Genomic DNA, 18,029 nt, shown 5'->3' on the forward strand with positions numbered 1-18,029 from the left:
CCGGGCGGCCTTAACGATCACCACTTTTGATTGAACTAGTTATTTTTTTGTTGAGAAAGCAATACAGAATATAGTTAAGGTTTAAACAGTTGACAAACATCATAAATGGTCTAGCAATCTAGACTGCCTGAATATTCGTTAAAAAATATATCCCAGTGCTTTACAGTGACACACATTGTCCTAGATGGTCAATTAGGAAGGAAAATGAACACGTTGGGCCCCAGATGAGCACTATGTGGAGGTGAAGCTGTCTCTCTCTCTGAGTTGTGATATTGTGAATGTACGTGGCCCATCACCCAGCATATTAAAGTCAAACACATTGGCTGTTCTTCCCAGGCTCTTTGGGAACTTGACAGCGTAAGTCCTCCATTTCTTTTTTATAGCATCTGTCCTTGTTGCCAAGAGACAAGTCCATCTTTTTACTGACCTAGCTTACTTTCTATCACTCTCTGTCTGCCAAACTCACCGTTATTCCAACAGTGTTTTTGAAATTAAACTATCTTTTCAACCGCTATTTTTGCCTAAAAGAAAGTGTACTGGGAAATTCAACTCTTGCGTGAAATACCATTTAATGATAATGCTATTCCAGATATTGGATAGTAGATGGTTAGGCTTAATAGTTAAGTCTTTCAAAGCAAGACAGTGAAGACAGTAGTTCTCTGGTTTCATGACTTTTTTTTACCTTTTACACATGGATTCTCTATTTCTCTGCTTGTCTTAAACTAAACTAAGATCATTTTTTCTGAGCCAGAGACAAAGAATTGACCACGTTTGACTATTGATAGAGCTGTGGTGTTGAAACGATGCAGCTGCATCACGACAACTCATACTCAGTCCATTTCTGTTTCTGCAGATTGCTTAAGAGGTCAATTAATTAAAGAATTCAAATCATATTAGACTTTGTTTATTTGGATTGAAATATATTTTATATTTTTGTCAAGCAAACCGGGACAGAAATTCCTTACTTATTTCACAATAATAGTGTGAGTCCTAGTTAACCTTAGAATTACTAAACTTGTTGCACTTCAACAACTTTGTTTAATTGTCGCAATTCAAACAATGGATATCTTTCTGTTCATTGTCCAGTACACACATTTTTTGTTCATTTAACGTACATAAAAACGGAAGAACAAAAAGTGGGGTCATGTGTTTACTGCGGTCAAATAAAAAGATTCTCATTGCAAGATGGTGGTCATTCCTAACCCAAACTGACTGGACAGTCAGGAAGTGTCAACATCGTGGTTGCTCTGATTGAAAGGTTGGTTAGGGTTTAACCCCAATTGAAAGTGTCAGCGTCCACCGCAAACATTCTGTCCATGCCTCACTTCATCGCTGGAAGCGTAGATTGTTTTTTCTACTTAAAAATTTGGATTTGGTGTTAATATGTTATACTTTTGTGCATGTGGTCTATATTTCTTTCATGGCTATGTTCTTAGTTTTATTGGTTGGCTCTTGAGGTAATCAAACTAAAACGTAAGAGTTTAGGGGAATATCTTGCTTGGTGTTTCACATATACCAGAGCTTACTTCTTTCTCCCCCCTTCCCTTTTTCTCCCCAATTGTACTTGGCAAATTAGCCCACTCTTCTGAGCCGTCCCAATCTCTGCTCCAGCCCCTCTGCCGATCTGGGGAGGGCTGCAGACTACCACATACCTCCTCCGATACATGTGGAGTCACCAGCCGCTTTTCACCTGACAGTGAGGAGTTTCACCAGGGGGATGTAGAGCAATCACGCTACCCCCCCCCCCCCCCCAACAGGTGCCCTGACCGACCAGAGGAGGCAGCGACCAGGACACATACCCACATCCGGCTTCCCACCCACAGACGCGGCCAATTGCGTCTGTAGGGACGCCCAACCAAGCCGGAGGTAACACGGGGATTCGATCCGGTGATCCCTGTGTTGGTAGGCAACAGAATAGACCGCCACGCCACCCAGACGCCCCAGCTTACTTCTGTCTTATTATTTCAATAGCTCTGACATAGACTTGTTAAAGACAACCATGTCATAAGCTGCATGGACTTGAGTAGCATGGAGAATATCAACACAACATAACTAACAATTGCTTTCAAACAGCCACCTAAATTCTGCTCACTGATTTTGATGACTGTTCACCCTGGAAAAGTTTTTATTCCCTCTGTGTAGTAAGCCATTTGTAATTTATAAGTTTATTGTAATAATTACTAGCCGTATAATTGAGGCTTATTCTTAAGGCAGCTGGGTTTTTTTAAACAGATCTTTTTGTTTACCTGAAAGGATTTCCTTCTATTGAATTGAAGGTATACACCCAAGTTTATATTTTGGAATGACTCATTTCATCTCTGCCTGTGAAGTCAGATGGAAAATATCCAATCAATATTCAGGCTCAGCGATGACAGCTGTTGTCATGTATACCAAGAAGTCTCCTCACGTAAACCTATGTTTATCGGTGTACATTTCAACCAGACTTTTCCTGCCAGTACTTGGGGGGGGGGGGGGGTTCATGTTCATAACAAACACACGCACACTTTCTTCTCAATACTTTACAGTAGCGGACTGTTTTAGGACTTTGGAGACTTTTAGAGGGACATCATCACCTCACTGTCAGTGTTTGTGTTGATCTGCCCTTTGAACAGTTTTTTGCCAAGTTGAAAGGCGTAAAAAAATGTAACCGCTATAAATGGTGAGGTCACAGTGGGCGCCATTTGTACCCATTTAAAAGGATTCATTATTAAAAGATGCCATACCAATGACTGTTGGCGGTGAGTCATCGTGAGATATGTTTCCACCAACAGCCACGTGGGTGGTACAAGCACTGAAAGTGTAGCACAAGTCAGGGTTTACCTCAGTGCATTATATTGTGGGAAATACACGCAATTGCCTGGAATCGATCTCATTGTCTTGGCATGACACGGTCCTGCTGAGCCAGGGTATCGATATGCACTCAAACCTTCAATGAAGCTACTGCCCAAAAAATGCATGGCGAGGCAGCAGTTTCATAGTACTGCTGAAGTTTTTGGAGCACTCGACTCTTAACAAGTCAATTGTGCATTAGCCTACTGTGAGACTGCTCTCCCCACAGGCAGCCATCTGGAAGAGTAGGGAAGTGCAGAGGTATGCGCTGAGAGGAACATCTGGTCTTCTCCGGGTTCCCACTGACAGGACATGTGATGAATGGGCCATTCACACCCAGCCAGGCCCAGATATGGACCTATACTTTGGTTTTTTATGGGCCTGCAAAACGGTCAAAGTTATTACATGCCTCTAGCTGGATTATTTCCTTGTCTTGCTAAATGATAGCCCAACACATCCAACAATGGAGTCGTGCCCATGAATCAGATCATGATATCATAATGGATGCAAGCACCGGAGAGGAGAAAACATCAGTGACTCCAGTACTATGTGCCAATAACACATTCATAAGAATAATAGGTATAGCCAAAGTCAGCTACCCTGCATTGTGTTAAGTGTGTCTTAATTCAGACATGCCATACATACAATATTGCAAATGGTGTCAGGCTAAATTGCAGCTTTTACACTCTGGTTGTTTTCATAAATCCTATCTAAAATTACTCAATTCACTCTTAATAGTAAATGGGGTTTCTATTCAGTCTTACCATTACAGATGGAAATGTCCAGCTTTTGCACTTCTTCAGTATTACCATGATAAAACAATGCACATGTTAATGTTATGAACATAATGAATATTATTTTCATTTTGATGAATTAAAAGCTGAAATATGATCCTTTGGGGAGAAAAAGGGTCCAACAGTCATGCAAAATTGCTAAATTAATTTAGCAATTAATAAAAATGGAAAAAATCAAGTCCTTTCAGATTTAAATGTCACCGTTCAAGGATGTCTTTTCCACATTCAGTAACTGTAGAGGTCTGCCGTGACATCTGGCAGGTACTGGATTACAGCATTTTCAACCAAACCAGAAAACAGCTCTTCCCCATGCTGCATGAAAGTATACATTATAGAAAGCACAGATGTTTGTTATCATAGCTGTGGTTAGAGATTAAGGATTAGTTCAGTAGCACTAATTCTATAGTTACTGTATAGTTCCATTAATGCATTTTAGTGTTTGTATTAATATAAGTCTTCAATCCGTTTAACATTGTATGAGGGCACAGAAGCAATTTATGGCTTCAAGCTCTTGCAGATGTCTGCTTGCAGTATACACCATAAGACAGTTTGTATACGCTGGGCCCTCTGTTGTCTATATTCAATGAGACAATTTAGATACCTTAACCAGAAAAAGTCCCTTAAGCAAGGGATCTCAACATGAATCCTTATTCTGTATTGAAGAACCCATGTAATCAACAGCAGAAATGGAGTTATACCTTGACTGCTTACTGCAAAAAAAATATTCACCACCTCCCCTTGGCAGTGTGCTGGATGTATTAATAAATAATGTCTTCAGCCACAAAGCATTTACATTTTATACTTCGTCTCTGGTTGTTCTTTTACGTTAAGTCTACTTTGTGTGACCTCAGAGGCAAGTGATTTTAGTAGCTATATTATTAGGTGACAGCATGCCTGTATGTCCTCAAGTAATGACGAACTGCCTTATATATGCTCTGGTGCCTAGCTATGACTCACTAATTAGAACTGTAAAGACAAATCCACATCTGTCAGCAACAGCACTGCTAATTTTCACTTTTGTCTAATGGTGAAAATAGTACTTATAAGTTATGAACTAAATCTTTTAAGGCCGCACAGATGGACTCAGATTGATATCTTGGAGCCATGGCAAGGCAAAATGTTATATTAGCCTATGGGGCTTAACTGGGGCATGTGCATCTCACCTAGGCATAAATTCATGTTTTTATACACTCTTGTGATTCTGTATATGTAAGGGTGAAGCTGATAAACTCCATGGCTAGGTGGTGACCCGTGTAGAAGAGGGGATCAAGTTAGGCCTCAGGGCTGCTGGGCTAAAGGAATTTACTTCAGTATTCAAGCTCCATAGACTTACTATACATTATCGCAGAGACAAGAAAGTAGCCTCAGGCTTACACACACACACACGCACACACACACACACACACACACACACACACACACACACACACACACACACACATACATATTTGCAGGAGGAGTGTATAGAAAAGTAGCCCTAGGCTTAAATGATATACATGTATTCATCTACACTTACCTTTTCTGCCAAATTTACATGCTGGTCTTGGATGTGCTTATACATTTGCTTGCATGCATGCATAAATTTGCCTGCACACTCGTGGAAAAATTATATGAATATTTGCACACTCGAAACTTGACAGTCACAAACCCAGTCTCATGCATGACCATGCAGCACACAATCTGAAATACTTCCCCCCTCTCATACACACACACACACACACACACACACACACACACACACACACACACACACACACACACACACACACCTGGTATTGACATTGAAGGAATTCCAAGCAGCTCCCTAATCCAAGCAAGTGCTGACTGAGGCTTAGATTGGTAGCATGGTGGTGGAGGGATGTTGGGAGTCAGTGAGGAAGAGAGGAGAGATTTTTAGATGTGCAGGTGAGAGGGCAGGGGGTTTAGAGCTGGTGGTGAGAGGGAGGAAAAGGGGAGCGGCCCAGATCAAAGGATGGGATTTTCTCTGAAAGAAGTTGTGCTGTCCAGGAATGCCAATGAGTACATTTACATGGAAACATGGAAACAATAACCTGATTATTGAGAGTAATCAGTTAAAGGCAATATTACAGTTAGAGTTAACGTAAGGTTTAGAATAAGCCCATTACATTAAACCCAGGTATACATCGCTTCTTTGATCGGTCTGTGGTATGTTAGGGAATCTGTTACTTTATGTTGTCAATGCAATGCGGGATCATGGTGAGTGTGTTTCCAAATGAATCCCCCCAATCATAAAGAAGGCATTAATCCAATGTAAGAGACAAGTCATGTAAAACCCCCTGGGCGTCTGGGTAGCACAGCGATCTATTCTGTTGCCTACCAACACTGGCATCGCCGGTTCAAATCCCCGTTTTACCTCCAGCTTAGTCGGGCATCCCTACAGACACAATTGGCTGTGTCTGCGGGTGGGAAGCCAGATATGGGTATGCATCCTGGTCTCTGCACTAGCGCCTCCTCTGGTCAGCCGGGGCACCTGGTCGGGGGGGGGGGTAGTGTGATCCTTCCACGCGCTATGTCCCCCTGGCGAAACTCCTCACTGTCAGGTGAAAAGAAGCGGCTGGCAACTCCGCATGTGTCAGAGGAGGCATGTGGTAGTCTGCAGCCCTCCCCGGATTGGCAGGGGGCGTGGAGCATCGACCGGGACAGCTCGGAAGAATGGGGTAATTGGCCGGATACAATTGGGGGAAATTCCATTTAAAAAAAAAAAAGTCGCGTAAAACCCCTTTATTGAGATATCATTATAAGTAATGGTAAGGTCAGGCATAATCCAACTACATCACTGAGATTTTTCAGTTTCTTTTAAATGATACATATAAATGGCAGAGCCTTAGAAAATTTACAATCTCTTGTAATGTTGCTTTTTAAAACATTGTCATTATACTGTTGATGATATGATGGCCATTTATATATATATTCCATATGTGACTGAAGCATTAGTCTTTTTGTTTGGTATTTAGTCACAGAGTGTACTGATGTGTATTTCTGATGTCCTCGTTATCCTGAAATATGGCTGCAGAGAACCCTGGCCCTAATGTAATGCCAGGACTCGGGAGCAGTTGATTTGTAGCCCCATATTGTATTGAGTGGTTGATGAATGTTACGGATCATCGATCTGATGCCTAACTAATATCCTGTCCTCTGCTGTTGTCCTGCAGGTATGACTACAGAGAAATGCTCTACAACTCCACGTTCTGTCTGGTGCCTCGAGGACGACGGTTAGGTTCCTTCCGCTTCCTGGAGGCCCTGCAGGTTAGTGACTTACACACGGATATAAATGTGCAAATGTGTGAGCAGTTGAACACACACACATACCAACTGATGTTCATAATTTAGTGGTCTCCATACTGCTGATTAACATTTGTAATTGTTATTAATATGTATCAGTTCTGTGCAACTTCAAATTTGCACTTTAGCACTGTTTGAACACAAAACTAGAAATATCAGGGGTGTCCGGGTAGCGTAGCATACCAACACGGGGATCGCCGGTTCAAATCCCTATGTTACCGCCGGCTTGGTCGGGCGTCCCTACAGACACAATTTGTCATGTCTGCGGATGGGAAGCCAGATGTGGCTATGTGTCCTAGTAGCTGCACTAGCGTCTCCTCTGGTTGGTCGGGGCACCTGTTCAGGGGGGAGGGGGGACTGGGGGGACTACATCCCCCTGCTACATCCCCCTGGCGAAACTCTTCAATGTCAGGTGAAAAGAAGCGGCTGGCGACTCCACGTGTAGCGGATGAATTATGTGGTAGTCTGCAGCCCTCCCCGGATCGGCAGAGGGGGTGGAGCAGCAACCAGGACGGCTCAGAAGAGTGGGGTAATTGGCTGGGGACAATTGGAGGGAAAAAGGGAAAAATCCAAAAAATAAAAATAAAAAAACTAGAAACATCACTAAGAAGTTGCATGTTTTTATAACTGTAGTGTCTTATTTGGCCGTTTGTTCTGTTCAGATTGAATCTCGGCTTTTCTTAGAGTTTAAAATGCTCTATGATATTTTGACAACAGTCTGAGATACTCACACACACATACACACACATGTAAAATGTTATTACCATTTGAATTGGTCACTCTTGTTGAAGATGATCTAGTTCTAAGAATCTTGTAGTGTTTCAACCCAAATGGCTGTAGTAACATAACAATAGTGCCGTTAATCAGTTGAAAGATGGAAAAAGTGATGTAGTGAATGTACTGAGAGTACTCAGTAGTTCTTTCAGCCCCTGCCAGTCAGATTGTAATTGTGCAGCCAGTGTTAATACAGCTGCCTATGACTCATTGTATTCCTTGCAGCTTCTGCCATCTTTCCTCGTTGTCATCGTTGTTTGTCTTTTTTTTTCCATCTCCATTTCTCTGTTCGCTCTGCCGTTTCTTTCATGCTTGTCCTTCATCCCCCCCACCCCCACCATCACCACCACATCTTGGCCTTTACTGACCTCTGTAATCCATCTTGCCACCTTTCCAATGGTCTCCACCCCTTAATCTTCACTTTTTTTTCTGTTTCCCTCATCATTTCATCCCTCCCCTCTTTTTCTCTCTGCCTCCTTGCTTTTCCTGTAGTTTGGATTAGGCCTTAAACCCAACCACAGCCAGGCAACTCCCAGAGGAGATTGGCACCTAAACCTGTTACTAATACAGTCCAAATATGAAATGGTTTGCATTTCATTTAGAGCTGTACGCTCATGACTGGATTAAAAGAGAGAGTGAAAATAGGCTGATTATTTATTTAACATTGCTTTTCTCCTAACCCTTCTAAAATCCACCAGTAGTTTAAATCAAGCATTTGACAAGAACAGTCTAGCCTTCTCTAACCTTGATTATAAAGGCTATAGATGCAAAAGACTTTGTTATATCCCAATATTTCATTATATTGCCACTAGGCCATCTTTGCAGAAAAAAATACATGTGATTAATCAACACCCATCGTAAAAGACTAAGGTTTATGGCAATGCACCTTAAGGAAAATGCATCAATAAAGTACCATGACATTTTTTTTTCAGTCTCTGTTTGCTAATGAAATTCACAACGTCATTGTATTTGATCGGAAATATTAGGGGCACAATTCATAACATAACTGCTGTTCCTGGACTATTAATCAAACCATATCTATACTCATTGTTTTTACATTATGGTTGTCACATTTACTCCCAGACAGTTAGACTAAGCTAAACTGCCTTGGATCCCTGTTAGGTCTGTTTTTAATGTCAAGCTTAAATCTGTGAACTGGTTTGATGTCATTTTAGTTGCTTTTGCAACTATGCTTATACTTAATGTTTCAGTAAAGGCACGTTTGATGATGAGGAAATCTGTTTTTCCTATGTACTTCCCCAAAGGTCCCCCCCATATGTTAACCGAGGCACTAACTGTGTATAAAGCCTAAAGTATGTTATTTCTCTTTATGGAACTGAATAATTGTTTTTAACCAAGATCACCATATTATACGTTTGTTTTGTTCTTGAAGACTTTGTCCTACAATTTGCTTACCACTGTGACTCATTTTAACAGCATTCACACACTCTAACATGTGTTGATGGCTCTCTTCAGCCATTTCACATCCCTCAGACATGTGCAGTCACATCCATGTATTCATGTAGGTCTTAAGTAAATACACTTATTACATGACATGTTTAGCCTGTGTATGTATTGTGTGATATGTAGCTGGATATGTTATCTGAAAAAACAAACAATCCCATCATGTTCACCGCATTTAGAGCTGGCATTTATGTGTTCTCGTCTGCACTGTGATCACATCACATTTTTCATGCACACTATGCAATGTGCATTTTTTCCTGACCAAGTAAACCTGTCCAGATTAAGTTTGTAGGATAATACCAGGTGTAAATTAGGTCTCCGTATGTTTGTATTCATGTAAGAGGTTTATGCAGCGAGTTGACGGCAGTGAGCTTTATTTGGGCATGGGCATGTTCACAAGTGAGTGTGTACTGAGCATCTGTGAGTGTAATGTGGAGAGATGGCAGAGCAATAAGCTCTTAGAGCCTCTGGTAGAGCTGATTTGTCTCTGAGAGTAGCTCGGCAGGGAAGGCAGGCCGGAGTTTCAGCAGATTAACCCTGCATCACTGATGCAATAGACTGTGTGTGCACGCGTGTGCATGCAGGCATGTACATGCAGGCATGTACACATGTACTTTTAGAGCACCGGCCAATCAGTGAATAGTACCCATCTTAACAGATTAGGACTGTTCACAGCCAGTAGGACACCATTACAGAGAGAACAGCCAGTCACTACCACACACAAATACGTACATGTACATAGATATACTGCAGCATAAACATTGAGGTATATATTGGGGCAGACACGTAAGTGGCTGAATGGATGCAAAGGCTCATGTACACACACACAAACACACAGAGGCATGAATACACACCTGGATGCATTTTAGCTAATTCATCTGACACATCGGATCAGTTTTCAAGTGCGTTTTTAAGTGAAAACACTCCCAATTAGAGATCTGACATCCTCTCAGTTAGAGACATGATCATTTTTTAGAAACTACTTTGCTCACTACAGTGGTTGTTGAGTTAGAAGAAAAATCTTGAGGGATCTTGTCTGTATTGATCAAATGGCCTCGCATGAAAGTTTAGCCTTTTAAACAAGATAAAGGCAGATTGAGAAGGGGAACTTGGAAAACAATTTTCACATGTGAAATGTGGGATGATGCCCTGAATAGAGTAAATAGGCAAACTTCCTGTGCACATCATGCTTAGTATAATTTAATGTCCTTCATTGTATGCATCAGAGTAAATCTAAATTATCCTGAATATCTTTTTTTTTCTACCCCCTTTTTCTCCCCAATTGTACCCGGCCAATTACCCCATTCTTCCGAGCTGTCCTGGTCGCTGCTCCATCCCCTCTGCTGATCTGGGGAGGGCTGCAGACTACTACATGCCTCCTCTGATACACGTGGAGTCTCCAGCTGCTTCTTTTCACTGGACAGTGAGGAGTTTCACCATGTGGACATAGCACGTGGGAGGATCACGCTAGTTCCCCCTCCCCCCCCGAACAAGCGCCCCTGCCGACAAGAGGAGGCGCTAGTGCAGCGACCAGGACACATACCCACATCTGGCTTCCCACCCGCAGACACAGCCAATTGTGACTGTAGGGACACCCAGCCAAGCCGGAGGTAACACCGGGATTCGAACCAGCGATCCCCATGTTGGTAGGCAACGGAATAGACCGCTACACTACTCGGACGCCTGAAAGTTTAGCCTTTTAAACAAGATAAGGGCAGACTGGGAACTTGGGAAAGTCATTTAACATGTCAAATGTGGGATGGTGCCCTTAGTAGAGTAAATAGGCACACTTCCTGTGCACATCATGCTGAGTACAATTTATTGTCCTTCATTGTATGCATCAGAGTAAATCTAAATTATCCTGAATATATTTTAAAGGTTATGATATGTGTGATAAGGCTAATGTTGGTCCTGCAAGTTTAACTCATATTGACTGGTCTTGCCCTGAATTGTGTATCTATTGGTCTGCTGTATTCAAAATACTTTCTTAGGCACTAAATACAAATCTACGGCTCTACAGACAAATGGAGTTGTAATTTTTGACGTTCCAGATGGAGAGCAATCATTAAGACACAAAAAGAATAACATATCTTTTGCTTCCCTGCTGGCTTGTAGGAAAATTTGTTAGTATAGAAGTCCCCTATTCCACCAAAGGCATCTTGCTGGCTAAGTGGTTTGATGTAGAAAAAAAAAAGATATACAACCAGAGATTCAACAAGTGAATTTTATTCCATCTGGGGCTCCACAATTTCTTACTCTATAACCCTCAAAACTTCACCTGATTATTGTCATTGCAGTGTTTATGTAGCATAATTAGAAACAATCATGTATTATATGTTTATGACTCACAAACTGATGGACTTTTCTCTCTGACTACATTTGTTTAGTTTTTGCACACAGATGATTTGCTTTTTTGTGTATATGCACCACAGTTTTATGTTGTGATCTGTGTGGGCAGTGTGCATTGGGATGGGAGGGAGATGAGGAAAAAAAGGAAAGTGAATTCTCGTGTCTTATTTACATGCTCTTTACTTGTGATTGAAAAGGGAGTGTCAAAAACAAAACAGTGCAAGGACTCCTTGTTCTCTTTCAAAATTAAATACTGAGGATGAGGTTTACCCAGGAGGCACTGACAAACATATCACACTCTTATTCAAGGACTCCGGACTGCTGATAAAATGTCAGTGTAATGATTTCTTTAAGTGGGCAGCATAGTGGTGCAGTGGTTAGCGCGGTCTCCTCACTGCAAAAAAGTCCTGGGTTTGAGCCCTGGTGTAGTCCAACTTTGGCGGTCATCCTCTGTGCGGAGTTTGCATGTTCTCCTCATGTCTGCATAGGTTTCCTCCTGGTGCTCCGGTTTCCTACCACAGTCCAAAGACATAGGTCAGGTGAATCGACCATACTAAATTGTTCTTAGGTATGAATGTGTGTATATGTGTGTGTGTGTGTGGGGGGGGGGGGCTGTGATGGCCTTGCAGCCTGTCCAAGGTGTCTCTCTGCCTGCCGCCCAATGACTGCTGAGATAGGCTCCAGCATCCCCGCGACCCTGAGAGCAGGATAAGCGGTTTGGATAATAGATAGATGGATGGATTGATTTCCTTAAGTTGTCTGTAATTAGCATTAGTACAAGATGGTGGATGTCATTGCCGATATGACAGAGCCCACACTTTTCAATGTCTTAGTCATTTCCTTAACCAGCTGCCATTTGTGTGTTTTTGATTTTGTGCGTGTGTGTGTGTTTTTCATATACAGGCAGCATGTGTGCCAGTGATGCTGAGCAATGGCTGGGAGTTGCCCTTTTCAGAAATCATTGACTGGAATACGGCGGCTGTGATTGGAGATGAAAGACTGTTGTTGCAGGTAAAAACCCAAACCACGAACCTCGAGTCAGGCAGTTAGAAGTAGATGTGTAAACACTAGAGACAAAATTTGCTTTTGATGACACCATAAAGAAACAAATCCTAGCGTCACTATAGTGATGGGAGGCTAACTTAGTAGATAAACAACAGTATCCAGTATTGTTTAAAGAGGATAATGCTTCATTTCTTATCTGTCTTTATTCCTGAAACACTAACCTATGTCCTGTTGTGTTTTAGATCCCCTCCACAGTGCGCTCCATCCACCAGGATAAGATCCTGTCACTCAGACAGCAGACTCAGTTCCTATGGGAGGCCTATTTCAGCTCTGTAGAAAGGATAGTGCTCACCACACTGGAGGTACATGCACAAAGACAGAAGTGTGCATACGGACAGAAGTATATTATGGCTGCATACGGGCAATGAGACCGTACTGAAATTATACTTTCCTTAATTTATGATTGCAGTATAAATTATGATACATGTGCACAATTTTTTTTCCATAATTTCTTTTGTTGTGTATCTAAAAATATCTGTGAGGGAAAAATGTGTGGTAATATGTAAGATATTTAAGGAGGGGGCAGTTGGGCATTCGGGTAGCATAGCAGTCTATTCCATTGCCTACCAACATACTAGAGATCGCTTGTTCGAATCCCCATGTTACCTCTGGCTTGGTCAGGCATCCCTACAGACACAACTGGCCATGTCTGCGGATGAGAAGCCAGATGTGGGTATGTGTCCTGGTCGCTGCAATAGCGCCTCCTCTGGTCGGTCGGGGCGCCTGTTCAGGGGGTGGGGGAACTGGGGGGAATAGTGTGATCCTCCCATGCACTACGTCCCCCTGGTGAAACTCCTCACTGTCAGATGAAAAGAAGCAGCTGGCGACTCCACATGTATCGGAGGAAGCATGTGGTAGTCTGCAGCCCTCCCCGGATCAGCAGAGGGATTGGAGCAGCGACCGGGACACCTCGGAAGAATGGGGTAATTGGCCGGATACAATTGGGGAGAAAAAAATTAAAATAACGAAAAAAAGGAGGGGGGCGGTTCCCCTAAATGAGTAAAAAAAAAAATAGATGTTTTCAAACACGTACACACACACAAGCACATATAACACGTGCGCACACGTTCACACACAACATTATATATTTAATTATGAATTAAATTGTCTCGGTATGGTTTGCTGACATGTCCTTGCTGTGGGTTGTGATATCCACAGTCAAACCACTGCAGATAAGATTGAAAACAGAGACGGTGGGTATTAAGTCTTTACAGTGATATAATGTTTTTGAGGCTGTCTTTTTTATCCGGTGGCTTAGCTATTAATCATGTCAGCGGTTTGTTCCTGTCAGAGTGCATTTATCTATATCCGGCTCGGTGGGTACTATCCAGCTGTACAAGTCTTCGGCTAGAGTTACACACAGGCATGGAGAAGAGGGAAGTGAAAGCAAGGGAAACACGTGTTTGCATCAGACCTACCAATTATGACTGGTAACCTGCTGTAGATCGTGGAACGATGATAGTTTACAGCCACAACTAAAATATCTGCAGTTTTCTTGTTCTTTCCCCACCCTGGTTGAACATTTGTATGAAGTTTAACCACCAACAGTGGGAAAACCATTATTACAAACAGATTTTGAAGTCAAGCGTATGCAGTCAATAGCAAAGGTATTTCTAATTCAGAGTTCAGCTAATTTAAGCATAATTACATGTAATGTTGCCGACCGCTATTAATGCCTTTTTTGCCGTTCAAAATAGTATTACAGTGAGATCCTATGGCAAGAGAAGTTAGGAAGGCTGTGCAGTGTGCAGGCAGTATTGCTGTCATAAGGCTAAAGTTACACCCCTAAGGAGCTGATCTTCGATTTGTTTACTCACTCAGCTTTGTGACCTTGTCCTGTGAAAACGAATGGTTGAAAGCTGGAAAGAGCTCAGTTTTCAGAGTTCAACTTCACAATGTTAGAATTACCAGTCGGCCATTTGCAGGGAGCTCGAGAGGTCTCACTGTTAAGAAAACAAAATTACACCCCAAGACACTGCTTTTTCTATTTACTATTCTTTATCTATACTCAGGGTTGACTGTTATCTGTAGATGCCCTATAGCTAGACCAGGGGCGCCCACTACGTCGATCGCGATCGCAGTGCTGGTAGATCTCCATGACATTCCAAAAAAACATGTATATATATTTTTTTTCAAGACATTAGCCTATCATCTGTCCTCCATTTGGCATTTGCTTTTTGATTGACGTAAAGGACGGCCAGTCTGCCGTTGCCTAAAACCAAAGATTCTAGAGCGGAACCTAAAACTTTGTTACATTAGGTTACCATAACAACCAGAGCCCTTCTCTAACATACCTTGCAGTTCACATGCCCACAACGTGAGCTAATGCAGAACTGCATCGAGCTAGCTAGCTCAACTCTCTAAAAAAAAACTCTACTAAAAAGTGAAACAAAACAAAATTAGTGGGGGAGCCGGACCTAGCAAGAAACAAAAAACCTACCATTTCCATGTGGAATGGGAGGAGGACTTTTTTTTCACCATGTCTTATTCCAAATGCGTTTGTCTCATCTGTCAGTCTAGCATTGCTATCCCAAAAAAAGGAAATGTGGAGAGGCACTTTCGAACTGTTCATAAAAACTATGACAATGACTTCCCTCCGAAAAGCGAGCTGAGAAAGAGAAAGGTGAGGGAACTAAAATCGCAGTTAATCGCCCAGCAGTCACTTTTCACGCAGCCGAATTCAAAGGCAAAGGCAGCCACCGAAGCATCTTTATGGGTGAGTCACTCCATCATTAAGCATAAAAAAGCCTTCCAAGATGGAGAGATGATGAAAGAGGCCTTCCTTCAGGCAGCAGATTCGTTGTTTCGAGACTTTAAAAACAAATCAGAAATAATATCTTCAATCAAAGCTCTCCAGTTATCAAGAGATTCCGTCACAAGGCGCTGTGAAGTGATGGACGATGATTTGGCACAGCATCTTTGGAGGGACATCGTGGACTGCGAGTGTTTCTCACTACAATTGGACGAGTCTACGGACATAAGTGATACGGCCCAATTGTGCATTTTCATTCGGATGGTGTTTCAAGATATGACCGCAAAAGAGGAGCTGTTAACAATACTACCCATGAAGGAACACACGCGGGGAGAGGACATTTTTCAGATCTTCAAAAACTTTGTGGATAAAATCCAGCTCCCGGTGTGTAAACTGGTGTCAATCACCACGGACGGTGCGCCTGCTATGATGGGCCGCTCCAATGGATTTATTGCCAAGTGCAGGGAGGACGATGCTTTCCCGGACTTCCTTAATTACCATTGCATAATACACCAACAAGCATTATGCGCAAAAATGCTAAACATGAAAGAGATCATGGATGTGGCAACCAAAATCGCCTGTTCTATTCGAGCGAGGTCTCTTCAAAGACGGTTGTTTCGTACACATTTAGAAGAGGCCGACTGTAACTACTCTGACGTCTTGCTACACACTGACGTGAGATGGCTTAGTAGAGGGAGATTCTTGCAGAGATTTCGAGAGCTTTGTCCGGAGATTAAGGAGTTTCTCCTTATCACTAAACATGTGGAACACAAGCAACTTAATGACAATCAGTGGCTGCTAGACTTGGCGTTTTTAACTGATTTAACCAACATGTTGAACGAGCTTAATTTAGAGCTGCAAGGAAAAGACAAAAGCGTGGTAAACATGATTAGCTCAGTTAACGCTTTCAAACGGAAAATGCAACTTCTGTCGTCAAAGTTGCAGCGCCGTGATTTGGGAAACTTCCGAAACCTCGCAGCAGAGCTGGAGAAGCAAGGGAGGGCGTGTGCACAACTTGACAGTGCACGCTACACAGAGCAGATTGAAAATGTCCAGTCAGACTTTGACAAACGGTTTCAAGACTGCTTTGCTCGAGCCAATCGCTACATTTATGTGCTACCCATTTGGGGAAGGTACAGAGGTGGATTCCCTCACCTCAAAAATGGCAACACTGTTTCACCTGAACTCGTCTGCAGTGGAGGATGAGATGCTGACAGTACAGGCTGACATTCAGCTTAAGTCTAGGGCGCATGGAGAGTTTTGGAACTTACTTACAGAGGACAAGTACCCAAACATGAGGAAATGCGCAACCTCCTTGACGGCATTATTCGGCTCTACTTATGTGTGTGTTTCAGCCTTTTCTCACATGAAGATTATCAAGTCCAAATACCGTTCCACCATGACAGATGATCATTTGGAGGCCTGCTTGAGGCTGGCTACCAGCAGCTACTGTCTGAACTATGCAACCCTGTCTGACTCCCTCCAGTGCAGGTCATCATCCGAGTAGAGAAGTAGAGATCACAAATCTATTTAACACAGCTGTAAAGGTTCATGCAGTGATGCAATTTCAACAAAGTGTAGTAGCAAATGCTTGGTATGATTATTGCCTGTGTAAGGTTCAATATAAATGCAAATCCGTTGCAATACTGTATATGTAAGACAACATGTATATAAATACACACACTGCATATAAATGTTCATATGTATGTAAAACATGTATTGAGTATTTTTATTATTATTGTTATTATTTTTAATATGAGTAGATCATTTTGACCTGGTCATTTTGAAAGTAGCTCACGAGTCAAAAAATTGTGGGCACTCCTGAGCTAGACAAATGTCATCTACTTCCTGCTCAAGTTGCAGTTGCAGTTTCACTCAGAAATTTGAAATGGTTTTGGAATATTAAACAAGTCCAGCTTCCACCGAGACTTAATTGATATAATTTTAACTGACTTCGAAACTGAATTTGATTTTCTTTCCATGTTGACTTATAATGACAGTGGTTGAACTGTATAGAATATATATATTTGTATGTCTGTCTAAAGCACAAGATGACACAAATTGATGCACCTTATAGCAACTCATAGTATATGCTGTTGAAAAGTCTGATGCTACTGGACATGGCCGCATTTTTCAATACTTGATTTTTCAAGCGTCCGGTGGTGTAGCGGTCTATTCCGTTGCCTACCAACACAGGGATCGCCGGTTCGAATCCCCATGTTGCCTCCAGCTTGGTCAGGCGTCCCTGCAGACACAATTGGCTGTGTCTGCAGGTGGAAAGCTGGATGTGGGTATGTGTCCTGGTCGTTGCGCTAGTGCCTCCTCTGGTCAGTCGGGGCGCCTGTTCAGGGGGGAGAGGGAACTGGGGAGAATAGCATGATCCTCCCACGTGCTACATCCCCCTGGCGAAACTCCTCACTGTCAGGTGAAAAGAAGCGGCTGGTGACTCCACATGTATCAGAGGACGCATGTGGTAGTCTTGCCCCCCCCCCCCCCCGTTTGGGAGAGGGGGTGGAAAAGTGACCAGGACGGCTCGGAAGAGTGGGGTAATTGGCCAAGTACAATTGGGGAGAAAAGGGGGGGGGGGGCAGGGGGGAAAAAAAGATTTTTCAACAATGATTCAGTCTGCTTTTAAAGGAGCCAAACATTTATTCCTTATTTGAAGGAAGCAGACTGTAGCGAGGATGGCCTGTCTGGTG

At 42.5% G+C, this 18,029-nt stretch overlaps 1 protein-coding gene across 1 annotated transcript in view; it reads left to right on the top strand.

The window, feature by feature from the left end:
• LOC130117537 (exostosin-1a-like) overlaps positions 1-18,029 on the top strand; it is a 77,956-nt gene that overhangs the window by 36,208 nt on the left and 23,719 nt on the right. Inside the window, exons 2-4 of the mRNA XM_056285640.1 lie at positions 6,797-6,890; positions 12,417-12,524; positions 12,761-12,880. Coding sequence (XP_056141615.1) covers positions 6,797-6,890; positions 12,417-12,524; positions 12,761-12,880 — 322 coding nt within the window. The remainder of the gene's footprint in view (positions 1-6,796; positions 6,891-12,416; positions 12,525-12,760; positions 12,881-18,029) is intronic.

This window comes from Lampris incognitus, chromosome 9 (genome assembly GCF_029633865.1).
Source record: "Lampris incognitus isolate fLamInc1 chromosome 9, fLamInc1.hap2, whole genome shotgun sequence".
Taxonomy (NCBI): domain Eukaryota; kingdom Metazoa; phylum Chordata; class Actinopteri; order Lampriformes; family Lampridae; genus Lampris; species Lampris incognitus.